At 39.1% G+C, this 20,101-nt stretch overlaps 1 protein-coding gene and 1 non-coding gene across 5 annotated transcripts in view; one reads left to right on the forward strand and one right to left on the reverse strand.

The window, feature by feature from the left end:
- The window catches only part of WAPL (WAPL cohesin release factor), an 82,981-nt gene that overhangs the window by 49,868 nt on the left and 13,012 nt on the right, over positions 1 to 20,101 (reverse strand). For all 4 annotated transcript variants that reach the window (XM_028481686.1, XM_007122074.4, XM_007122075.4 and 1 more), the window contains one exon: positions 1,299 to 2,342. In XM_028481686.1, the coding sequence (XP_028337487.1) occupies positions 1,299 to 2,342 (1,044 nt within the window). The remainder of the gene's footprint in view (positions 1 to 1,298; positions 2,343 to 20,101) is intronic.
- LOC112067126 (U6 spliceosomal RNA) lies at positions 14,420 to 14,526 on the forward strand. The gene has a single exon (XR_002893097.1). It is a non-coding gene; the product is annotated as a U6 spliceosomal RNA (small nuclear RNA).

Below are 20,101 nucleotides of genomic sequence, written 5' to 3' on the forward strand. Positions count from 1 at the left end.
TTTTTTTTTTTTTTAAATTTATTTATTTATTTATTTATTTTTGGCTGCATTGGGTCTTCGTTGCTGTGCACGGGCTTTCTCTAGTTGCGGCGAGCAGGGGATACTCTTAACTGCTGTGCGTGGGCTTCTCATTGCAGTGGTTTCTCTTCTTGCGGAGCACAGGCTCTACGCGCGCAGGTTTCAGTGGTTGTGGCTCACGGGCTCTAGAGCACAGGCTCAGTAGCTGTGGCGCACGGGCTTAGCTGCTCCGCGGCATGTGGGATCTTCCTGCACCAGGGCTCGAACCCGTGTCCCCTGCATTAGCAGGTGGATTCTTAACCAACTGCGCCGCCAGCAAAGTCCCGGGAGCGTGGTGTCTTCTTAAACACTGGACCACCAGGGGAAGTCCCTACTATGATAGTTCTAATTCACCATAATGACTCTTGTTCTATGACCCTAAAAGGACAAAAGCTCTATTTAACAAGTAAACTGATATAAGAAAACTGTATTTGGTTAAATACAAATAAATATAGCCCCTGTATCCCAGAGGCTTTCACATACTCTTCCTCGCTCAACAGTCAATCCACTTCACAAAGCCCTTGTCAAGTAGTGACTTACTCATAGCAAAGCTAACCTATTTCTTCTGTTTGTCTCTCAGTGGAGACTATGAACTCCTCAAGGACTTCAAGTCATTACTGGTCCTACTATCTTAAGGGACAAATTAATTTTTCACTGATAAGGGTGTATAAATAACTAGCACTTTTTAATTTTATTAAGTCATCTTATGAGGATGATTCTTAAGATTTAATCTTAATTTCATAAATTTAAGATTTCTTTAGAATGTTTTTTAACACTTATTGATTGATTAGGCTTTTTTATTTTAATTTTCTAATATTTCCCTCATTACAACCACCTAATATCAATATAGTTCTAAATGACCAAAATCTATCCTTATGTCTCCACTGCATTTAGTTTTTCAAAACTGAAACATCAAGATGTTCAGCATCCCTATACACACACACACACACACACACACACACACACACACACACACATTAAAATTCTCAAGTGCTAATGGTAGAATTAAAATACAAATATGAAAAGACTCCCCAATTTACAAACTGGTTCCTTACAAGGTGTGACTTTATTAACATTTAAATGCTGTTATCTTTGGATAAGGTAATCTTTGACACTAAACAGGTACTCCTATTAAAATTAAATGTAGTAACAAGCTAAATCTGAGTATCCAGGAGGAAACTAAGTAGCTGTTACTTACGCCTGAAAAACACGTTTACTTGTAGTTTTTTTTAAAGTCTTACCTGCATTATTAGTACTAGACTGACTGTCCTGGGAATTATCACTGCTTTCTGGAGGAGGCTGCAAGGAGGGTGATGGAGCCATTTTAGATCTTTTTTTGTTTGTCTTTCTTTCCACTTGACAGTCATCATCTTCATCATCTTCACTTTCACTGAGATCATCAAAGCCAAAATACTTAATTTTGTAATTAGAACTCCCAGAACCTCCTTCATCACCTCCTGTCTCATCATGATCTTCAAAACCAAAAAATTCAAGTTTAACATCTTTTTTAGATTTAGTATTACTAGGTCGAAATCTAGTAGTGGTCTTAGACGTTGCAATATCTGCTTTTTTTCTTAGCCGGCCAGCTTCTCCCAAATCTGCAGGAGTTGATGCAGTGAACTCATCCATGCTGCGTTCCATAGTATCCTGTATGGTAACATTACAAACTGACAAGCAAGATGGATGTAAAACAGTATAATCTCTAGTCCGTCCAACCGTCCCTCTATAACTGGTCCCACAACTTACACTGCCTTTCTTTGCCTGATTCAGGCCATCTTTACTTGATTCACTGTTTGCTTTGGCTAAGCCCTGACTGGCGCCGTCCATTAGCTTATCAAAATTTGATGCTCCTTGTGAGGATTTTGCTTTATTGGCCCTACAATACGTCCTACAGTTGCTTGGCCTAAGAACACTTTGCATGATGTCTTCCTCAATGGCTTCATTTAGATTTTCCAACCGATTTTTAAAATCCTCATCCTTCATCTCCAAAAGAGGATCACTATCCAAACTTAAAATACAATCTTCTGATCTGCTATCTTCAAAGTCATTATCCCATTCATACAAACCAGTTCTTACAGATCCCTTGATTGAAGATGTTTCTGATGGAGATTCTGACCTTCTTCCAAGCTGGGAGTTCCAAGTATCATTTGTTTCTTTGATTTCATCAGCTTTGTATCCAGAAGCCACTGTAGTTTCTGCATTGGGTTTCTTAGTACTGTCTTCAGCATTTTTGCAAATATGGTGACTATTTTTTTCATGTTCTTCATTAAAGTTCTCCACTTTATCTATAAAAATGAAAAATAAGTGAAAGGATAAAAATATGAGTGACAGCAATGTAAAAGTTAACAAAAGGGACATTTGGTTAATTAATAGTACAATTAATTGTAAAATAATTGCAATAATTTTAAATTGTGAAAAAAATAAATGTTTACATATCTGGTAATTCCCCTTCCAGTATACAGCTCTCATGTCTTCCAGTGACCTCTCCCTAGGCATCCAAGTCCCTTAAAATTGTTACCCTAAACTCAAGAGATTTCAGCAGTGTTAAACAACAGGATCAATTCAGAATGACATATAAATAACTCAGCCAAACCTTCTAAGACATACTGTGGATTTTTCAAATAAAAATGTTTAACCACTGTAAAGTAATTATACTCCGATAAAGATGTTTAAAAAAAAGTTTAAAAATTATTTAATAGAACCTAAACAATGTAACACAATTAATGAAAACATTCTGGCAGTGTCTATTTCTCTGGGGTAGGGTTGCCCATATGGCATGCCAGCTCTGTCTAGAAACCTGTTCCAGGGTCAGGTTTCTTTAGCTATTTCTGCTTTCCATTCTTTTTTCTAATCCTAAAAGCCATACAACTTCAAGGCTCTTTTTTTTTTTTAAACAATGGCTCTGATGCCTAAATTACATGGCTACAAGTGGCTATTTATCCATATCAGCCAGTGGTAAATCTTAAATTGCCTATTCATTTTGTACTTGGGGAATTCATTTTTGTTGTCTTTAATTTTATAATCAGAAATATTTTTTAAATTTTTCTAAATGAGATGGAAATGTGATTCAAACTGGTACTACAATTAATTCTCCAAGCACTTGTTAGTAGAAAAAGTCGGGTTAAATGTTTATGCCAATAATAAAATTACCAAAAAACGAAACAAAAAACCACCTACATTTAAGAAAAGTCATTTACAAATCTCAATTAACAAACGATCAAATAAAAGCAAAGGGATACTTTACATGAATTCACTGTACAATTTTTAATGCTACCCAATGGGTGTAAATGTAATTTATATTTACTTACCTCTACAAGGCAACTAATTTACAGGTATACCTGTTTTATCCTTGGATATTTCCCAGCCAAAGGCAAGGAACTATAGTTTTCATAATCTCAGAAGTACCAAATCACTAAGTATACAATACTGAAAAGCTAAGAATTAAAAGCTGACTCTGACATCTGATACTTTCTTAAAGGGGCAGAAGCAAAGCCAAGTTTAAAACCAAACCTGAAGAAATGATACCAGTGCTCTTATAACAAGTGGAAAGAGCACTAGTAGCTGAATTTGGAGACTTGTGTTGCCCTAACCAACTAGCCCTACAGAGCTCAGGCAAAACCCTTAACTTTGGGCATTTTCCTGAGGGCTTCAATTTCCTCCTGTGCTCAAAAGGAAAGCCACTGACCCATACTACTTTACAGCATTATTAAAGGAATTATTTGCTAAAAAATGCCTATGGGAATGCTTTGTATGCTTAGCCACACAGACATCTATGAGATGTCATTAAATGTTATACCACACCACTTTTATAGTTACATAGCATTCTATTGTCTTAATGTCACAAAATTTATTTAAGCTATTTCTAATTGTTTTATGTAATAAACATCCTTCTGACTTAAAAAAAAAGGTTATGTTACAGTAAACTTTATTATCCATGATTTTAAAAATTACTACTTCAAGTTTTACTTACCACTCCCATTTCCCCTAAAGTCAGAGAATATGTGTTGTGTTTTAACAGTTACTATTCTCATGGGCTGCCTTTCATATGTAAATCTAACTCTGTTGTGAGTATACCTTATAAATTTAAGTGCAAAGAGTAATAAAGAGCCTTAGAGAAAGAAGTATTGTCACTAAAAGTTATGTCACTAGTAAATACAATTTATTCATGTATTCAATTATATAGCATAAACAATCCTACAGATGAATTATTAAAGTATATTATATAATTTTTAAACTTCAGAAATACACTGCACAGATAAAAACTAATTTAATCAACAAAGAGTTCTGCACAAGAAAAGCTATCTAAGTTTTCCACAACAGTATTCTGATATATAAAATAAATGCTTTCTACAGTCCATCATTTAGGTCTTCAAGAAATATTCTTAACTATACTTTCAGAAGAGAAAGCAAGGCTATCTTGTCCTAAAATGCAAAATAGCAATTACTTTCAAATGCCCTCCTTCCTCAAACATCCCAGCTTCCTTGTCAGGTAAACTCACTTTATATCTCAAAACATCAAGGGCGGTGAGGGGAAATAAAAATGAGTTGGTTTTTTTTTCTTTTAAAATGGCTTTTATTGAGACATTTTTAGGGCTTCTGCAACATTTCTACTTGGAAATCTTCTTTATTTCCAGTTCTTAGGTGGCTAAACTCTTTTCTGTATGCCAACAAGGCTCACTCACACCACCTTAGCAAGGAAGCATACTCATCTATCTTTGCTCAAATGTCCAACCTGGTACGCCCCCGCACCTCTTTTTTTTTTTTTAAACAGAGAAGATAAATATCAGTATTTACTGTGTTTTAATCTAAACCAGCTATATAAACAGAAATGTATTTCTAGCAAAGATAACAGTTTAGGAGTTAAACGGATGAGTGCCAGCTCTGCCACTTAGTGGCTAAAATGACCTCAAGCAAGTCACCTTAACTTGGGACAGGGACTTGCCTGGTGGTCCAGTGGTTAAGAATCCACCTTCCAATGCAGGGGACTCAGGTTCAATCCGTGGTCAGGGAACTAAGATCCCACATGCTGCAGGGCAACTAAGCCTGCACACGCAACTACTGAGCACGCAGGCCAAAACTAGAGAGCCCACGCACCACAACCACAGAGCCCATGCACTCTGGAGCCCACACACCACAACAAGGAGCCCACAGGCCAGAGCGGAGGATCCCGCGTGCCGCAACTAAGACCTGACACAGCCAAAAAGAAAATAAAATAAACATTAAAAAAAAAAAGAAGTTGGGACAATTTCTTCATCTGAAAAAATGAGCTAATAAAATCTGTCTTGGGGCTTCCCTGGTGGCGCACTGGTTGCGCGTCCGCCTGCCGATGCAGGGGAACCGGGTTCGCACCCCGGTCTGGGAGGATCCCACATGCCGCGGAGCGGCTGGGCCCGTGAGCCATGGCCGCTGGGCCTGCGCGTCCGGAGCCTGTGCCCCGCAACGGGAGAGGCCCACCACAACGGGAGAGGCCACAACAGAGGGAGGCCCGCATACCACAAAAAAAAAAAAAAAAAAAAAAAAGAAAAGAAAAATCTGTCTCAGGGCAAGTTGAACAGATAAAAGAAGATAATGTATCTAAGGATATATGCAGGTTACAGAACATCACACAAATGCAAATTATCATAGCTGTTACAACTCTGCCACAATATAAAATATATTTTTAATAATCTTTTAGTGAGACATTTCTTAGTGGAATTTAACCTGTATGTTCATCAATATTCCCTTAGGTCCTGTGTCTATCAGCTTCAAGCAAGGAATCCAAAACTACATTCTAAGGCCTACTGTTCTTCCTCAGCCTAAAGGGTGAAGATTGGATAAGTAGAAAGTTTTCAGCAGAAGACTTAGCCTAGCACCATCTGCAAAGATACTTAATAAAGGCTTTTTAATATCACTCGATTTTAGTATCACTGGATAGGTACTCAATCTTTTGTATACTCGGTATTACATAAGGGAGGGAATTTAGCATAATAACGGCTATGTGGAATTTGAGAAACATGGTATTGAACCACACAGCTAAGACAATAACTAGATGTGTAAAAATTTGGCAAGTCGTATTTCCTCTCTAAGCCTCATTCTGTTTATCTAAAAAACAGTACGCAACCTCACATTAAAGATTAATTAGGGGCTTCCCTGGTGGCGCAGTGGTTGAGAATCCGCCTGCCGATGCAGGGGACACGGGTATTAATTAAATGCCGATTATTCCCTTAAGATTCTTAATTTTGAAAGGAAATAGATGATTCCCTTAAAAATAAAAACACATCAGTACTTGCAATAATGTGCGTATATATGGTTTTATGCAGGAAAATAATCAGGTGGGATAATTTAAGGCTTCCATGCGTAAAGTGAACTCTGAAGTATTTAAAAAGTGGGAAGGGAGGTTTGATTAGAGATTTATGAATGATTTCATGGGTTCTGCAAATCTTGTGACACTGTGTGAAAAAAATGCCTGTGCACACATTTTTCAGGGAGAGTATCTATAATTTTAGCAGGTTTTCAAACACTCCAAAATATATTTTTTAATTGGTAAATGACAAGAGAAGGAGCAAAATATCTGTGGGAAATCAGTATATGTTAATTGCAGAATTTCCAATCTCTATGGGAAGGATTATTCAATAATGTGTACTGGAACATCTTTTATCTTTAACCATAAAGCAAAAGAAATTTCATCAAAATTAAATGTCCATTATTAAAAAAACACTATTTAGGGAATTCCCTGGCAGTCCAGTGGTTAAGACTCCACACTTCCACTGCAGGGGACACAGGTTCGATCCCTGGTCAGGGAACAAAGATCCCGCATGCTTCAGTGCAGCCAAAAAAAAAAAAAAGAAAAAAGAAAAAAAGAAAAGATTAAAACACACACACACCAAAAAATGCCATTTAAGAGAACTGCCATACGAGGGGGGGGGGAAGGGGGGGGCTGGGGCAGGGTGGAGGGTTGATTACAACTATGTAAAGAATGCCCCAACTCAATAAGACACCCAATAAAAATTTCAAATAGAAAAATGATCAAGAGACTTGACCAGTCACTTGATAAAAAAGGATATTCAATAAACATATAAAATATAAATATATTAAAAGGCACTGACATTCATTGGTTATTAGGAAGATACAACTGAAACCATAATGAGATGCTACTAAACAACCACGGAAAGAGTTAAAATTCACAATGCCAAGTATTGCGGAGGAGGTAAAGCAACTTCAACTGCTCAGAATGGAAATGGGAACAACCACTCTGGCATTATCTACAAAAGCTAAACATAAGTTATCCTATGACCCAGAAATTCCACTTCAAAGAACTTACCTAAAAGAAATGTATGCATACGTGCACTAAACGACTTATTAAACTTAACCATATGAAACTTCCACTTTTAAAATAATCAAGTATTAGCAATTCCATGTGGTTCAACATAAGGGAAGTACACTTATGATGTCATTCCAAAACAAAGAACTATAAATATCCATTAACAGTACAATCAATAGTGGTCTATTTATACAAAGAAATACTGCAGAGCAATAAAAATAAATAAAACTACATTTCTGTAGGAGTATATCTTAGTACAATCACTACAGAGAGCAATTTGATAATACTTTTTAAAATTAAAAATGTACATATGAAATAGATTGACCCTGAAGCAAGCTGTTTTATTTACTCTACAAATAACTCTCCATGAGTATGAATAACATAAGTAACAAGGAAATGCACTACAACATTGCTTCCTGATTTCTGCTTTCATAAACAATACAAATACCTATCAATAAAGAATTAATTAAATTATCATACAACCACATGCCTGAATATTATATAGCTGCTAAAAAGAATGAGGCAGGTCTACAGATATGGTTGCCGTTAGGGAAAGGGATGACAGAAGGATAAAGGGAAAGTCTTCCATACCTCTTGAATTTTATATTGTCTATAAATAGTCTATTCAAAAGCCTTAAAAGTAAAAATTAACCAAAAAAACAAAAAAAAAAAGTAAAAATTAACAAATGTACATATTAAGTACCTTAAACTGTAACAGTGATCCTACAGTTGTCTTTTTTTGGAGTGCTGAGCTGTTAAAGAATTATATTTATGTACGAAATACAGTGTCTGGAATTTGCTTCAAAATAATCCACTGTTGAAAGGGAGTCGGTGGTAATAAAAATGAAATGACTATGAATTGACGTGTACTGAAGCTGGATACACACACACACCTGTATAACTATATGCTACTCTGTATATACAAACAGCATATATACTACCTTCACCCTTCTTAGAAGAAAGTGAAGATATTTCCTTTCACTTTTCACTAAACTCCTCATTATATAGATAAAGAAAAGGCAGCCCAGAGAGGCCAATGATGACAAAGGCTGCCAATTAAACCAATGACCAAGAGATCTCATAAAAAGAACCATACCAAATTCTAATACATATTACACTATCTCTAGTGGTGACTGCTGAAAATTGAAATACTAAAGCAGATAAACCATCTTAACCCACATTAATGTAAGAGGTCTAGATGAGATGAAGAGGTTAAAATCTAATGTGTTGGGCAAATTGCAATGAGTATCACCTGAAATGCTAAAATACTAAATTTAAACAAAAACCTTTGACTTCTAAGGAGACTGTACAGATGATAGAGAAGTGGCTTTGGAGACCATGACCCATGAAATATAGTTGAGGTAACGAGAAAAGTTTAATTTGTGTGTGGGGGGGGGGGATGTGCCACCATTACACGGCAAGCTGCCTCTAATCTGAGTGGCTGTCGTGCAAAGAGAGAACAAACTTATTCAATGTGTAGAAATCACTCAAATTCATAGAAACTAAAAGGACTGATGAGCATTAAAGGTCAATTAGAGGAACTTCCCTGGTGGTCCAGTGGTTAAAACTCTGCGCTCTCAACGCAGGAGGACGGGGTTCAATCCTTGGTCAGATCCCACATGCCTCAACTAAGAGCCCACAGGCCGCAACTAAAAGATCCTGCATGCCGCAACTAAAGATCCCACACGCTGTAATGTAGATCCTGTGTGCCACAACTAAGACCCGGCACAGTTACATAAATAAATAAATATAAATAAATAAATAAATATTTTCTTTAACAAATCAATTAGAGTTGTCCAATGAAGGGGATGCCTAGGGAGGAGAGTGTACTCCCTTGTCATAAAACAAGTATTTGAGGGCTTCCCTGGTGGCGCAGTGGTTGACAGTCCACCTGCTGATGCAGGGGACACGGGTTCATGCCCCGGTCCGGGAAGATCCCACATGCCGCGGAGCGGCTGGGCCCATGAGCCACAGCCGCTGAGCCTGCGCGTCCGGAGCCTGTGCTCTGCAACGGGAGAGGCCACAACAGTGAGAGGCCCACGTACCACAAAAAAAATAATAATAATAAAAAAAATAAAATAAAATAAAATAAAAGTATTTGATAAAATGGGACTTCATCAAAACCAGTAACTTCTGCTCTGCAAAAAACACTGTTAAGAGAATACAAAGACAAGCCACAGAGTCAGAAAAAATGTCTGCAATAAATATGTCTGATATAATACTTGTACCCAGAATAAAGAACTCTTAAAATTCAGTGAGAAAATAAACAACCCGATTAAAACTGAGCAAAAAAAGTGAGCGGACGTCACCAAAGAAACTATACTGTTACCAAATATGTACATGAAAAATGGTCATTAGTCATGAAGGAAACGCAAAAGGCTGATTTCCTTAATGTACTAAGAATTCAGGGATTCCCTGGTGGCACAGTGATTAAGAATCCGCCTGCCAGTGCAGGGGACAAGGGTTCGAGCCCTGGTCCGGGAAGATCCCACATGCCGCGGGGCAGCTAATCCCGTGCACCACAACTACTGAGCCTGCGTTCTAGAGCCTGCGAGCCACCACTACTGAGCCTGTGTGCCACAACTACTGAAGCCTGTGTGCCACAACTACTGAAGCCCGCGTGCCTAGAGCCTGTCTCCGCAACAAGAGAAGTCACCGCAACGAGAAGCCCGCGCACTGCAATGAAGAGTAGCCCCCTTTCGCCGCAACTAGAGAAAGGCTGCGCGCAGCAATGATGACCTAGCGCAGACAAAAATAAACTAATTAATTAATTTAAAAGATTTCTATGAAAAAATATATATATACTAAGAATTCTTACACATCGATAAGTCCAATGAACATCCCAGCAGGAAAAAGCAGGTAGAGACACATAAAAGCAATCAATAGAAAAATAGAATGAATTAATAACTTATGAAAAGACACTCAATTACATTCACAATTAAAAATCAGAGTATACAATGTGATATAATAATTATACCTCAATAAAGCTGGAAAAAGAAAGTAAAACAATTGAACTATATTTATACTTACTAAGCCCTCAGTATGTGCCTAGTACTGTCCTAAATACTTTCCATCTATTAATTCATTTGATCTCTTAGCAACCATCTGATGTAGGTACTATTACAAGTTCACAAGCCTTTATCCACAATTCTAACATCTAAAAAGCTCTGAAAACAAAGTTTTCTCATAATGTATTTTGAAGCAAAACCTGACCTCACCTAAGTGAGGCTACTGATAGTATCTTCTTTTTCTGAAGAAACAGCTGTCTTGATTAGAGTGCTGCCTAGCCCCTGAAGGGTGTTAATGTAAAATACATACTTTCGAAATTCCAAAATAATCCCAATTTCAAGACAAATCTGGCCCCAAAGTTTTCAGACAAGAAAATGTGATGCTGTATCCCATTCTGCAGATGAGGGATGGTAGATTTCAGTTAGTAGACAGTTGACAGCCACATAGTTAAGTGGTGTTTATTGTCTGAAAAATAAAGCAACTTTTTAAAGAAAACAAAAACACTGGAAGCAACCCAAAGGTCTGACATCTACAAGGAACTGGTTAAGAAATTACAAAACATAGGGAAATTGACACACCATGCAGCAGTATTTTTAAATAAAAACGGGAGGGAGGCCAGAAAGAAAACTTTCATATACTGACATAGAATTATTCCCAAGATATATTAAGTGAAAAAGGTACAAAAACAGCATGTTATCATTTTGTAGATCTAAATACACACACATATATGTAACTGTTTGTATTGTTTGTAGGTGCACAGCATATGTCAGAAAGGGTAACAAAATTATGAATGGTCGATCACTCCAAGAAGAGCTGGGACAACTGGAGAAAGGGGCTGGGAAGCTTTTAACCACTATCATTTTGTACCATGTGCAGATAGATTTTTTAATTTAAAATTTTAAAACATAAAGATGTATATATTCTAAAGCAGAAAAAATTAAACCCCCAAAATAAACAATACATTTTTTTTCTACTTTCAGCTAGACAAAGTCCGAAGTTCGACAGAATGGTATGCTAGAAAAAAAAGGCCACAGTTAGTGGGAAATTTGGCAGTATCAATTGAATATTTAAATGTATATGCTCTTTCAATTCTAGATGTTTCAACTTCTAGAAACATCTTCTGCCACTATACTGACAACATGACTCTCAAAAACATAAGTAGAATGATGTTCCAAGTAGCATTTATTTGTAATAGCAAATGACTAGAAACAGCCAAACTACCCCTAAGAGACTAAAGTATGGTACATCTATATAATGGAAAACGATGAAGCTGCTAAAAAAGAACGAGGTAGATTTATAAATACTGATGTGTACATCTTAAAGATTTTTCCGTGTGTTTTAAGGCACTATACACACACCGTATACACAGATAAATATCATGCTCCCATTTATGTTTGTTTTTAAGGATACAAAGATTTACATGCTGTGCATATTAAAGATTATGAAAGTATATGTAAGAAATTGTTAACAGCACTTGCTTCTGTGAAAGGGAACTGATTTTTCACTGTCAACGAAGGTATGTGGCTATCTATCAAGGGCACTTAAAAAGTCACAGGAAAAACATGGCACATCATCCTCAGTGGATCAGTTTTACTCAAAGATTTGGAAGGTAAAAAGTACTTTAAAAGTTAAGCATTTCAAGTGGTAATTTAAAATGTTTTTATATTTTATAAAGCATACCTATCAAACACAAAGCCCACATGTAATTTTAAAGATAAAACAGTAAATATAAAACAACTTCAGGGACTTCCCTGGTGGTCCAGTGGTTAAGAATCTGCGCTTCCACCGCAGGAGGCACGGGTTCGATCCCTAGTCAGGGAACTTAACATCCTGCATGCTGCACAGCATGGCAAAAAAAACAAAAGCAGCATTCAGCTGGGCCCACTACACAGAGCAGACCAAGTCAACTCAACTTCCCCTCAGTCCCCATCAACAACAGCCTGTGGAGAGCCTTACTGCCCACTGCCATTGCCCACCCACACACCAAGAAGCTTGTCTGCTCCTGTGGCCTCCTGCTCAAGCTGCACTCTGCCCACCCTTGCAGAAGAACAGGGAACACACCCACATACCCAAGCCAATCCTCAAACAGGAGGCCACCCTGACAATTAACTCTTCAAACTAGATACACAGACCCCTGGAGTTACACAAAGACCTTCCAAAACATATACAGGCACAATTAAGTTTTAGGGACATTCATTTTTCTAAATCCCCATCTTCCTCATGTACTCTGGTCCAAAAACTGATCTACCAACCCATCTGGGATTAATCAATCTTCTCCCACGTTACAAATAATGGCATATCCCTCACCTACCCCTAATCTATGATACACTGCTGCTACTCTGGTATGACCCATAAAGAAATAATGTGATACATTATTAGCTTCTGTGCTTAATAACTGAGTAACTCTAATGTCTTGGTAACAAATCCTTTGCATGTCAGGTGGTTCCAATTATTGCTTTCCAAATAGAAACTACCATAGCAAAACTCTCTCCATTCTTATTTTTGTCAATATGGTATCTCAATATTTACATGTATTAAAAAATAGGAAAAGGTTGATGCCAAAGACTTCGTAATTCTAGCAATAATATTCATCCACATATACATGAGCTAACTGAAAAAAGGTGCCACGCATATCATTAACAGGTGTATTTCCAATAAACTTTGCCTTTAAGACTCATAGCAATCACATTTGATCAATTATACACTAATGATTGTGGTCATAACTTAATCTAGAAGAATTTTTAAATAAAGCATCAGAATCACAGAAAATTCTTAAAAGTTTACATTTAAATTTATACACATATTTTTGTACAAAGAATTATGAAAAGATGACCGTTAAAAGACATATTCAGGGACTTTGCTGGTGGCGCAGTGGTTAAGAATCTGCCTGCCAATGCAGGGGACACAGGTTCGAGCCCTGGTCCGGGAAGATCCCACATGTCGCAGAGCAACGAAGCCCGTGTGCCACGTCTACTGAGCCTGCACTGTAGATCCTAAGAGCCACAACTACTAAGCCCACATGCCACAACTACTGAAGCCCATGCACCCTAGGGTCCGCGTGCCGCAACAAGAGAAGCCACCGCAATGAGAAGCCTGTGCACCGCAACAAAGAGTAGCCCCCGCGCAGCAACAAAGACCCAAAGCAGCCAAAAAAAAGACATATTCATTAGTATCGAATTCTAAACGGGAAGTGGGACAGAAATACAATTTCAAAAAGGATAAAGGGTGCTGTAAATCTTCTGGCTGTTAAAGAAAAACTTGTTATTTTTTTAATGTATGAAAGTGAACAGCAAATAATGTATTTGTAAGCAAGAAGGTGATTACAATAAAAGACAGGATAGTAATTACTTTGAGGTGAAGGAGGGAACACAGGAAGAGCTTCTGGACTGGCTGGCACTCTTCTGTTCCTTGATGTGGGTGGTGGTTACAACAGTGTTGCTCTTATAATAATTCACTAGCAAAACGTGTTTCTAGATATTTTATTATATTGTGTGATTTTCTGTATCTGTGTTTTATTTTACAATAAAGTTAAAGAAATCACTATGATACCTATTGTATGTCAGTTTTATTTTAAAATGCCAATATTTACAGGAAATTATATTATTTATTATTTTACAGAAAATGTATATCCTTTGCAAGCATTTCAATATTTTCGTGACCAGCAATCCACACCTAGGTACTTGCTCCAAGAGGAATGTGGACATAACTCTACACAAAAACTTAAATGGGGGCTTCCCTGGTAGCGCAGTGGTTGCGCGTCCGCCTGCCGATGCAGGGGAACCGGGTTCACGCCCCGGTCTGGGAGGATCCCACGTGCCGCGGAGCGGCTGGGCCCGTGAGCCATGGCCGATGGGCCTGCGCGTCCGGAGCCTGTGCTCCGCAATGGGAGAGGCCACAACAGAGGGAGGCCCGCATACCACAAAAAACTTAAATGGAACTGTAAGCAACTTCATTCATAATTGCCGAAAACTGAAAACCTAAATGTCCTTCAACTAGTGAATGGACTGTGGTACGTACAATGTAATACTAGTAAACAATAAAAATACTGATACAGTGCTCGCTTCAGCAGCACATATACCAAAACTGGAACAATACAGAGAAGATTAGCATGGCCCCTGTGCAAGGATGGCACGCAAATTCGTGAAGCGTTCCATATTTTTGGCATGGACATATATACACTACCAAACGTAAAATAGCTAGCTAGTGGGAAGGAGCCACACAGCACAGGGAGATCAGCTCAGTGCTTTGTGACCACCTAGAGGGGTGGGATGGGGAGGGTGGGAGGGAGGGAGATGCAACAGGGAAGAGATATGGGGACATTATGTATATGTATAACTGATTCACTTTGTTATAAAGCAGAAACTAACACACCATTGTAAACCAATTATACTTTAATAAAGATGTTAAAAAAAAAACTGATACATGCAACAATGTGGAATACTCTTACAAGCATTATGCTAAATGAAAAAAGCCAGACTGAAATTGCCACATACTCTGTGACCTCAGGTATATGAAATTTTGGAAAAAACCAGGCTGCAGGGACAGAAAACAAATCAGTAGATGCCAGGGTTGGTGGTGGGAGAAGGGACCCACCACAAAGGAGCATGAAAGAACTTTTGACATGAGGGAAGTAGTCTCTACCTTGATAATGATTACCTAATTGTGTACATTTCCACAGTTTGTTTTTTTTTTTTAGATATTGCACCAGTTATCTTCTACTTGCCCTTCCAGATCTACTCTCCACCCTGATCTCAGCCCTGGGAGGCTGACCTGTAACAAAATTTCCTTACCCTCAGGCTTCCATCGGGTTCCATCTGAGGAGCCTCAGGACAGAGGAGGGAAGGAGCAGAGTTAGGTTCAAATACTTTATTCTCAAGCACCCTCCTTATGAGGCCCCTTCAACAGAAGGATACTGCTCTTCTTAAGGTAGCCTCTAAGCGGCTCAATTAATCCCTTGCCCCTGTGAAACTGGGTGATAATAGCTTCACTGCAGCTAATCCAGGCTAGGCTTTCCCTAACATTCCTCCCACACCTTTGTAAATAGCCTAAAACCCTCCTGGTTTGAGCCTAACTGGGGCATGCCATGTTTCCAAGTGCAACCTTGACTGATAAATCAAAATGAAAACTTTAAAAATATATGAGAGGGCAAACACATCTTGTCATCTACCTCCTCCTGTACTCTAACACTCAAAATGTACCTGTACTTCTTTCCTATCTCCTAATCCAACAACCCACTGCCCCCACCTCCCCGTACCTTTTTTTTTGTGTGTGGTATGCGGGCCTCCCTCTTGTTGTGGCCTCTCCCGTCGCGGAGCACAGGCTCCGGACGCGCAGGCTCAGCGGCCATGGCTCACGGGCCCAGCCGCTCCGCGGCATGTGGGATCCTCCCAGACCGGGGCGCGAACCCGGTTCCCCTGCATCGGCAGGCGGACGCGCAACCACTGCGCCACCAGGGAAGCCCTCCCCGTACCTTTTAAGTCCAGAGTACTCAGGCCTCAGTGACCAGGGAACTCACACACACCTGGGGGTCATGACCTCTATCACTTCCTTGCCCTAACTGAAACCTAAGGACGCTACTTCTCCTGCAGTGCCCTCTAGTATCTCAGAGAAGATGGCTTGCCTTTTATAAAACTATTACTACTCCCCACTCTTATAAAAGCCCATTCCTTTGAGGCTTGTGCCACCTAGCTAGTTACCCTCTAATATTCCTCATATCTGTCACGAAGATTTATAATCTACCCCTCCATGCCACTTTCGCTATCATCCTGAATTCCACCAAATTCCAACCCCCTGACCTCCCAGTTCCTTAATCTTCTCCCATCAACAGTCTTCTACATTCCATCTGAGCCACCAGTTCAGTTTCATCCAGGAACTTGTCATGTCCTAAAATGCTTCAACTTTCAAATATTAAAATCAGATAACCCATATTTTAATCACTACCAACTATCCAACTTGCTTGTTCCAGTGATCCTATTCTTGACTTTTATGTAATAAGACTCAGTATACTGACCTCTCTTCTCTCCTTTCTCCTACCCACCCACCCTGTCCAGTTAGTAAACTTTAAACCGCACAGTCCATCATTTCAGTCACTCTCTGGTTGATAACCTAAATTCTTTCTTCTCTGTTCATTCCATATCTACTCAGACAAAATGCCAATCCAGGGTAATTCTCATTATTCTATCCAATAGTCTGTATTTTGTGCAGGTTCAGGCTAATAGGGCCTACTAAAGTAGAGGCGGAAAAACACATACTCAATGGGGAGATTAGCAACCCTGAGTTTTCAGTGATACAAACTTCAACTAAGGCATCAATAATGTCCAGATATTCTACTTTCTCCCTAGACAGCTCCCTCCTTTTCCACTTTCTGCAACATCTATTTGAACCCTTTGCTCCTCCCCTCCAGCCACCACATACCCATCCTTTTTTCTTTCTCCCTTTCAGAGATGACTTCTTTTGCCACTTTACGGAAAGAAAGAAAAAAAAAGAAGCTTTTGTTCAGAAACCACCTAATCTTCCATCTTCCCATTAAACTCACATTTTCACCCACCTTTCCTCCTAGCCAAGAAATGCAGCATCCCTTCTCCTAAGGCCACTCTCCCCCTGGGTTTTGGGTCCTACGCTTCAAGGCTCCCTTGTGTAATCAAACCTTCCAGAACCCCTCATTTATCTCTAGCTGCCCCTTTTCTTCTCTCCTTCAAACATCTTTAACAAGTTGTGTACACTTGCCGACCCCATTTCCTCGCTGTGTACTCACTGCTCAGACCACTTCTATACGAGCTGTAAAATCCAATGCCTGCTTTGCAGTCGTCATTTTCATTTATTTTACAGCAGGAATTCCAATTCAGTAGATCCTTCATGAAACACTTTTCTGTTGGATTCTATAAAATATCACTCACATGATTTTCCTTCAGGTACTCTAGCTTCTCCTACTCAATTTCCTTATCTAGTTTTTCTTCCTCTTCTTTCCATCCATTAAGTATTGCAAGTTCTTCACAGTTCAGTACTTTTCCTTACATTCTCTGTAATGACTTCTAATCCTGTACTTTCAAATAACATTTATATGCTGAGTCGCAAATTTATCATCTCTAACCAAGACTTTTTTTTTTTTTTTTTGCTGTACGCGGGCCTCTCACTGCTGTGGCCTCTCCCGCCGCAGAGCACAGGCTCCGGACGCGCAGGCCCAGCGGCCATGGCTCACGGGCCCAGCCACTCCACGGCACGCGGGATCCTCCCGGACCGGGGTACGAACCCGCGCCCCCTGCATCGGCAGGCGGACTCTCAACCACTGCGCCACCAGGGAAGCCCTAACCAAGACTTCTTATCTAAGTTCCATACCAGCAGATCCTGCTGCCTCTTGAACATATCTCACAAATATCTTAAACTCAATGTATCCAAAACTGAACTCACGAACTTCTCCTCAAAAATGTCCCCTTATCTCAATGAATGATACTACAACGTATTCAGTTTCTCACATTAGATACCTGGGATTCATTCTTGATGTCTCCTTCCTTATGGCCCATATCACCAAGCAAGGTTCACTTTTATCCTTTCCCAGTGCACCAGCAGGTCTCAAGTCAAATGTCAGTCTTGCCCCCAGGCCTCACTCAGACCAGGTAAATTAGCCTATATTTCACAGCATCCTATATTTTTCTGTCATTTTCAGCAGAAAATGTTTGTCTTTATTCAATCTGTCTTATTCTTTATTCAATCCATCTTGCCCACTAGAATGTGAAAAGGCAAGATCTTGTTCATGGACGTACACCCAACACCCGGCATACAGAAGATACTGAAATTATAGCTGGATGGTCGGAAGGAAGGCATCCCCACAACTACTTATGAAAAATTCATCCTCCTCTACCACCAGAGGTCTGGAAAAGTTGAGGACTATTTCCTAAAGAGTCAGGGGCTGAACCATAAAAATATACGGTGCATCTTCTTGTTATAAATTCTAAGAATATGGAATACATGTTGAAAATGCTCTGAAAGACAACAAGCATTACCAAAAAGTGTTGCCATTGTTTTAGAAATAGTTATTTATCATAACCAGCAGAAGTCAACAGTTCCATTCCTAGAGGGCAGAGACTATGCTTACGGTTTTCTTGTACCAGCTCACAGCTGGTATTCAACCTGGATCTGAGAAGAAACTTATTAGTGATTACCTGCACTTGTGTTACTGCTCAAACCCTGAGAATGAACCTCCTTTCACAAAGAAACTCCTTTACAAGAAACTAAAGCTCTACTTTAAAACAAAATGTATTTACTTGAAATTACAGTGTCTCTCAGAATTTGCATATTGTTAAATTTCCATACAGAACAAAAAATTAACAAATAGAAGATACCTATTAACTATAAAAATAAGGTCAGCTTTCTTCAGTAAGTATTATAGGTAGTTTGGCCTCTATTCTTATTAAAAAGAAAATTACTTAAACAGAGGCAAGAGATAATCCATAATTTGTTGTCAAACTTATTTCCAACTTCAAGAGAAAACTCATTGTATAGTGACAGTCTGTTATTTTAAATATAAAGCTTTAAATATGATAAAATTAAGTTCACTCACATCAGAATACAGCAGCACTGTACGAAAAGAACACTTTGGATGTTTCTCAGATCTTCCACTTAATAGTTCAAGTTATTCAACTTCTCTGAACTATGCTTTACCCCCTCTAAAATGGGAATAAAGCCTGCCTTAAATAGTTGTGATTAAAGAGCAACTGATATATAAAGGGCTTAGCACAAAGTAACAACAGGCATCTTCTCCTCTTCTCTCTTTTTTTTTTTTTCTTTTTTGGCCAGCTTTGCAGCTTGCAGGAGCTTAGTTTCCCGACTAGGGATCGAACCCGTGCCCCCTGCAGTGGAAGCGCAGAGTCTTAACCACTGGACCACCAGGGAAGTCCCTTATCCTCTTCTCTTAAAAGAAGCTGATTTCAGGTACAAGTATATTCTATATGACAAATACATTCAATATCTAAATGAAGGCAGGTAACTCTTGCTGATGCTGTACTTGCAGAATTCTTTAGTAATCCTTATTAATCACCTGTACTTTATCCAATGAGTAGATGACAATCTCCTCTCAGGTCACAAGTTCCTGGCCTACTTTAAGCTCTCGGGACGAGAACAATTCATTTCCCTTTCTAAAAACCATCTTCAGTTCTAAATCAAAGTTGCTAATTTCCTGACAATAACAGCCCTCTAACTTATACAAATACTCAGTACAGCTTTAAGCAAATGGAAAAAATTTTATTGGCTACAAAGACAGTCATGCAAATTAAGAGCCTATGCCATAGTTATCTCAATATTTGGCAGGATATGTAGACTGAATCCCAGCTGGCTAGCAAGGAAAGTGTGCCAAGTAGAAATACAAGTCTTTACACACTTTATTCTGGAGCCGAGAGAAAAAACCTGTAGCAGAAAGCACAAAGATGGAAAATAGAAGTAGCTGCATATAAAAGGCAAAAGAAGCTTTTACCCCTAATGCACATAGCCCTGGATTCCAAACTTTATAAGAATACTCCAAGATCTCTCCAAAGGTCAAAGTTTTAGGCCCTGCTAAAAGTCTCTCTTTTTTTTTTTTTTTTTTTTTGCGGTACGCGGGCCTCTCACTGTCATGGCCTCTCGCGTTGCGGAGCAAAGGCTCCGAAAGCGCAGGCTCAGCAGCCATGGCTCATGGGCCTAGCCGCTCCACGGCATGTGGGATCTTCCCGGACCGGGGCACGAACCCGTGTCCCCTGCATCGGC

This window comes from Physeter macrocephalus, chromosome 20 (genome assembly GCF_002837175.3).
Source record: "Physeter macrocephalus isolate SW-GA chromosome 20, ASM283717v5, whole genome shotgun sequence".
Lineage (NCBI taxonomy): Eukaryota > Metazoa > Chordata > Mammalia > Artiodactyla > Physeteridae > Physeter > Physeter macrocephalus.